The sequence below is a fragment of the Hyposmocoma kahamanoa genome, unplaced genomic scaffold (genome assembly GCF_003589595.1).
Source record: "Hyposmocoma kahamanoa isolate Upper Pololo Valley unplaced genomic scaffold, ASM358959v1 84, whole genome shotgun sequence".
Classification (NCBI taxonomy): Eukaryota; Metazoa; Arthropoda; class Insecta; order Lepidoptera; family Cosmopterigidae; genus Hyposmocoma; species Hyposmocoma kahamanoa.
Window position 1 is genome coordinate 2947271 of NW_020654229.1, and position 5829 is coordinate 2953099.

The 5829-nt window shown below is 33.9% G+C and overlaps 1 protein-coding gene across 1 annotated transcript in view; it reads right to left on the reverse strand.

Annotated features, from left to right (window-relative positions):
• Window positions 1-3609, reverse strand: part of LOC113234395 — an 18440-nt gene extending 14831 nt beyond the window's left edge. Inside the window, exon 1 of the mRNA XM_026469706.1 lies at window positions 3508-3609. Coding sequence (XP_026325491.1) covers window positions 3508-3609 — 102 coding nt within the window. The remainder of the gene's footprint in view (window positions 1-3507) is intronic.
• Window positions 3610-5829: the final 2220 nt, after the last annotated feature.

Genomic DNA, 5829 nt, shown 5'->3' on the forward strand with positions numbered 1-5829 from the left:
TAACTAACTACAAACTACAACTAACTTAACTACCTACAATCAAGACGTCAAAGCCCATACAACACCCATACCATACAAAGCGAAATTGGCGGACTGAGCTCAGATAGGTCTTTCGAGACCTGCAGTTGGCACGCGTCCGATGCTAACTAACATCTTCTACGTATTTATTGTTCTGTGAGCTTTTACGTTTTAACTTAAATGAGCGTCACGGGCGCGGTTGTATTATTCAGAGGAATTTAAATGTTGTTGCGTAGTAAATAGAATTCAGATTCGCCATTAATATACGTGAAAGTGAGGACGGTCATCGCAAAAACTTGTGCGTCGAGCGTTTAACCTATGTTAGTACTTATGCTCATGCCACACAGAGGCGGCCCCAGAAGCATTCCGGGCGCGGGAACGGGAAAAAGAAAAAATCCCCGCGATCGGAACGCATCAGCGGCCGCCTCTGTGTGGCCAGAGCATTAATAATTAAGGGCATTTCTCCTAGAAGGGCTAAATTGTCTGACTTCAGCGGTCGAATTTTTTTCCTTGATTTCAGGAAAAACATTGAGCGGGAAGGCAAAAGAACTCAAACTTGCCTAAGATTCCGTTAATTGCGCAACTAGATTCTTAATACTTAATGTATTTAAACCACTGCATTCAGCTACCACCGAAATCAGGATTTCTTGACAAAAGGCGTAATTTTTGTATAAAATATCATGAAAAAGGCAATAAAAATATTGAATAATCTACATAAACATTTACTAATATGACTAACTATTAAACCAGGCTTTAAAAACTAAAATTTATTTATAAATCGACCAGAATAACACCAACAAAATTCATCTTATGACTGTTACGGTAAATGTCCCAGTGGTTGACGCTTATAGACGGGAAATTACGTATTTTGCCAAAAAAGTACTTAATTATCAGTCATACTGACTACCTAGGTATGTTAGCATATTAAACGGTTTGTCATTTATCTTCTAGGAACTATAAAATTTAAAATAATCATAGGCATTATTAATATATTCCAGTTTTCCGCTACCTCTAAAATTGTACCAGCGTATGACAGGACAGGCAATATTTCTAAAGTCCCAATAGTTGACTATGGCACAGTGAGATCGGAGATTTGACAGGACGATATGTTAAGATTTCATTTGATAGCAATAAATTTTTAAAAATAAGAATAACCATAATCAATCGATATGCTTTTATTAAAATTAATAAATTTTTACTTACCTTTGTAACAAGGTAAGTAAGTGCGTGCAAAAAACATACAAAATAGAAATAGAAAATATACGCATGTAACAGGAAAGTGCAGTTATATCAAAGGAGTCAAAATAATGAGTACTTCATCTAGAGTCTGTTAGTAAAATTTTATACAGTAAAACCCCATATTTTCTCGCAGCTGCTGCGATAGGAATTCATCTTAATACTTCGTCTACCACCTTCAATACGTCATCATCAGAATAAGGCGACAGCCTTAGTGGCACTTTTTTTTTATTGAACAATACCCGTAACCAATAATTGACACTAGTTACGCGCTATTGTTTGACACCTCAATATACAACTGCCAATTATTGGGTTCCCATACTAACCCAACCGTCTTTGACACCCATGTCAAACACTACTCAAACTACCCATAGAAACTTGCCACTAACAGAGTAATATGTTCTCCATCCTTACAAAATGGTCGAAATCAAGTTTTAAAAAATATTCTTCATAATATATACGAGTGCTTGAGTGAGTGTCAACTACTAGTAAACATTAAAATTTTGCACCAGTGTTTGATATGCCTCTAAAATAAAATATAAACGACATCCATCAATAAATACACACAAAATTAATTGTTTTTACAGTTATGGTTTCAATAAACACTTACCGGTAATTAATAATATTTCGCCTGTTAAATTCATAGATGTCGTTACTAGTACATTTAACACGGTTTTGGAGTAATATCAATGTTTGTTTTTTGATTTTTTGAGAAAAAATGCAAAGTGTCATACATTGGGACAGTGTCAACCACTGGGACATTTACCTTACTAATTCAGTTTTGTAATGTGTGATTTCAGACAGTAAGGCCCATTTGCCTAATGAGTTGCCAGGGATGAGGGGCACTTATTTCGTCTCTATTTCTGGTTATATACTCGATGCCTGTACCACATCACTGCGGTCTACCGCGGCGAGCGGCGCGTGGTCGGATTTAGGTTTTGGTGTGTGCTTATGCTCTTCGGTCACACAGCGGTTAGTAATGTAAGCATAACTGCTCCAGTTGTGAAAAGTAAGGGTGCTGGTGAAATTACAGGGACATGAGACTTGACAACATATGTCTCAGAGTGACGGGCGTAGTGGTAGTGCCCCTCACATCTTTGTGATTTAAAGAAAAAAAGTGTACTCGTCGAGTCTGTGGGTCGGATACACTCAAGAGGCTTACAATGCTACAACTTATAAATTTTTCGTAGAGTTGAGACTAAAAAAACTACAGTACTTACAACTCGTTAGAGCGCAGATTATTAGAGATAATGTATTCATGTAAATAATTCCTTAGCCTCTTGTTTGTCAAACGCTCTAACATCTTCGACAGCGAAGGTAAAATAGATATGTATCTGTTGCTAGTGACACTGTTTTTGAAATTATAAAATACTTAACATGTTTTGTTTTTATTATGGGCACAAAATTAACTAAATATCTTGATTTGACGTCTCGTTTTCCCTGTTTTCTCTAAAACAATGGTTTTTATACTGAAATATTTAGTAATTGAATTCAAAATAGTTTACAGAAATTTTTTATAATATTGAAATCAGTAAAAATTAAAACGTATTTATTTAGTTAAAATAATAATATGTATACAGCACAGTGAAAAAATTAGTTCTCGTGAAGAATAGCTCCATATCACTACTAGAGTAGTGCAATTTTGGAGACCCCATTTTGCCACACATTCACTAAGAATTGAGCGAATAAAAAAAAATTGTGCCACTTGGCGTATTCGCAGGGAATGGCTAAACGATCTTCTTACAAAATGAGACTTCAGCGATTTCAGATGATGAGCCTTGAAAACCGTAAGGATAGATTAGATCTTTTTTTTACAAGTTACTAGGAAACCAAATTGATTGTCCGATTCTACTAAGCCAAAAGTGCCTCATCAGAGATACCCACGATGCGCTATCCAACCACTTTGCCCACCTCTTTGGTACGAACTCACCCATATACAGAATTTGTAACTTGTATAATATAAATAGTGAATATTTGGGCGTACATGCAGATTGTCTTTATTTAAAAAAAAATATGAAATAGCATTTTGTTATTTAAACGTAGGTAGTTATTAGTATTTGTTTCTAATAATATTACATCGTCAAGTTACATGTTAGAAGTTCCTTTGCTATTTTTCTTATTTACATGAGATGTTTAGCTGTAATTAAATTTAAAACCACAATTTATTGTACCTAGGAAATAAGTCACAATGTAATAGCTATTGGTAAACCAAATAAATTAAAAAAAAATGCTCTGCGCATCCAATATACCAACGCATTCAGAGTGTTGTTGCTGCTGCGATTGTGTAGTGCATAGTTTCCTAAAGTGGTCACGAAGAGTCCTACGGGCCTCGGCAGCATTTGCGCATTTGAACATTCTGATTATTTATATAAACTATACTACAAATATAACAACAAAATGTCAGTATATGATATCAACAAAATAATATGAGTGCAAAAATAATATATTCAAAAGCTGAATTATGAGCCGAAGCTCTCGTTTCTGTCACCGCATAAGGTACCAATTTCCAATTTTTATTTACTTTTATTTACCTAACAAAATCAATACAATACACACACCCACACACGCACACTAATTATTTAATAAACTAATTACTTAATAATAACAATTTAATCCTATAGTTTATAAGTCAAGTCAAGCAATCACTTAGCCCATAGCATAGGTGAAATAAATTTATACTTGAAAACGTTACTTCAGAAAACTTAAATGCTATGGAAAACACTTTGAATCTAATTTGTGTGGAACCTAGAGCCTTGTCGTCTTTTCATACATCATTATTTCGTCTGAATAAAGGTGACATTTTCCACAATAATCTCCAAATGATGTACCTGTTGTAAGAAAATCAACATCTTTCTGAAGATAAAAATAATATTTGTTATTGAGTTTCACATGCAAAAATATAGTGATTTTCTTACCATAGCTATACAAATTGAAGACTCTTTGTTTAAAGTGTCACTTATGTGGTTTTACCTTTAACCAGACTATTTAACACGTAGTCTTCAATTTTGTAATATGACTTTTGAATTAAAAAAAGTACTTTTTAAACATAGGAAATGATAACGTATACAGTTTGCCATAAAAGAGTCATTTGCCTTGGTTAAACGAAAACGTGGTACCATGAGTTTGGACGTAGCTCTAAGGTTAACATAATGTAGTCTCTCTTGTCTCTCCATTATCCACTTGATGTGTCGTACAGGTTAGACCTAGTTTAGGCCATAGATATTTAGCGTCATACTGTTGGACATCTTACGGGAAAGTCCTTTTTCGAAAAGACGACGGTTGTCAACGGGTTATATCGAACCCAAATTCGATATTAATAAACTTGCAAAAGAAAAGTGACTAGAATTTCTTTTTTATAACCTACTCATAAACAACGTCCACACACTTTACATAAGTTACACTAAAACAGTACAATATACCAAAATAGATTCGTTGCTACACTACATACGCGACAATCCACAAATACACACTTACACACTTTTACAATTACTTACACAAGCACTCTCTTACACATCAATTAGTCAAGTTAATTATAATTCTTTCGTATACTACACTCACTTAATTATCTCCTATTCAACTCCTATTGATAATATCTTCCAAGCGCCTATGACTATAAATAAATAAATATGATATTTTGGGTACATTATATTTTAAAATTCGGTGACCTAAACCAATTATCTAATAATATTGACAACTTTAATGTGTCGCAATCATATGTCTGTGAACCAGAAAAATGTAACTCTTATTTAATGAAGCCTGAATTATATTTAAAAATTATACAATAAAATATACGTAGCATTAATCGTAATTTGAATACTTTCACTGTTTTATTGCAAAGACTGAATTGTACACGTGATATTATAGTATTAATAGAATGTTGGTTAATGCACTGGGTCGACTACCTCTTTTAACTGGTTATGTAAGTCATAAAAATAGTAATATCTACTACCAAAATGATGGAGTGGTTCTTATGGTCAGGATTGGTTTGATATGCTGCGTTGAGGAGCCCAATATGTCGGAAGCAAACTGTCTGACAATAGGGTTCGGAACAGAGACAGTAGTTATTGCCATATACCGACTAGACTGCTTCAAAAATATAGATATTTTTCTTCAGTCACTACAAGCTCTCTTCGAAAAATTTACGTCATTTAAAAATATAGTACTTTGAATTTTTATTGAATTGATATTCAATTAATATGTATGTGAAATTACTCCACTAGTTTGTTATAATTATTAATACAAATTTGCCGGATTCGAACTCACGTCTTCTAGCATACCGTGGCAGACGCTATACCAACTAAGCCACGGAACGAACCAGCGGACCTCACGAATTTGTCTATGTGCTTGTTGTCGTGCATTTGGTTTTTCAGCGACTTTTTAGTCGTAGCGCCATCTATGAGAAATCTATGAAAGTTTTATCACCCAGTTAGAGATAGCACAAAAATAATTGAATATCAATTCAATAAAAATTTAAAATACAGTGAATAGCGATATCTCTCGCCAGCGGTAGCTGAAAAGGTATCTAATAATTATAATATTAAAAGCATTATAATTGCAAATTTACTCTTACAGGGA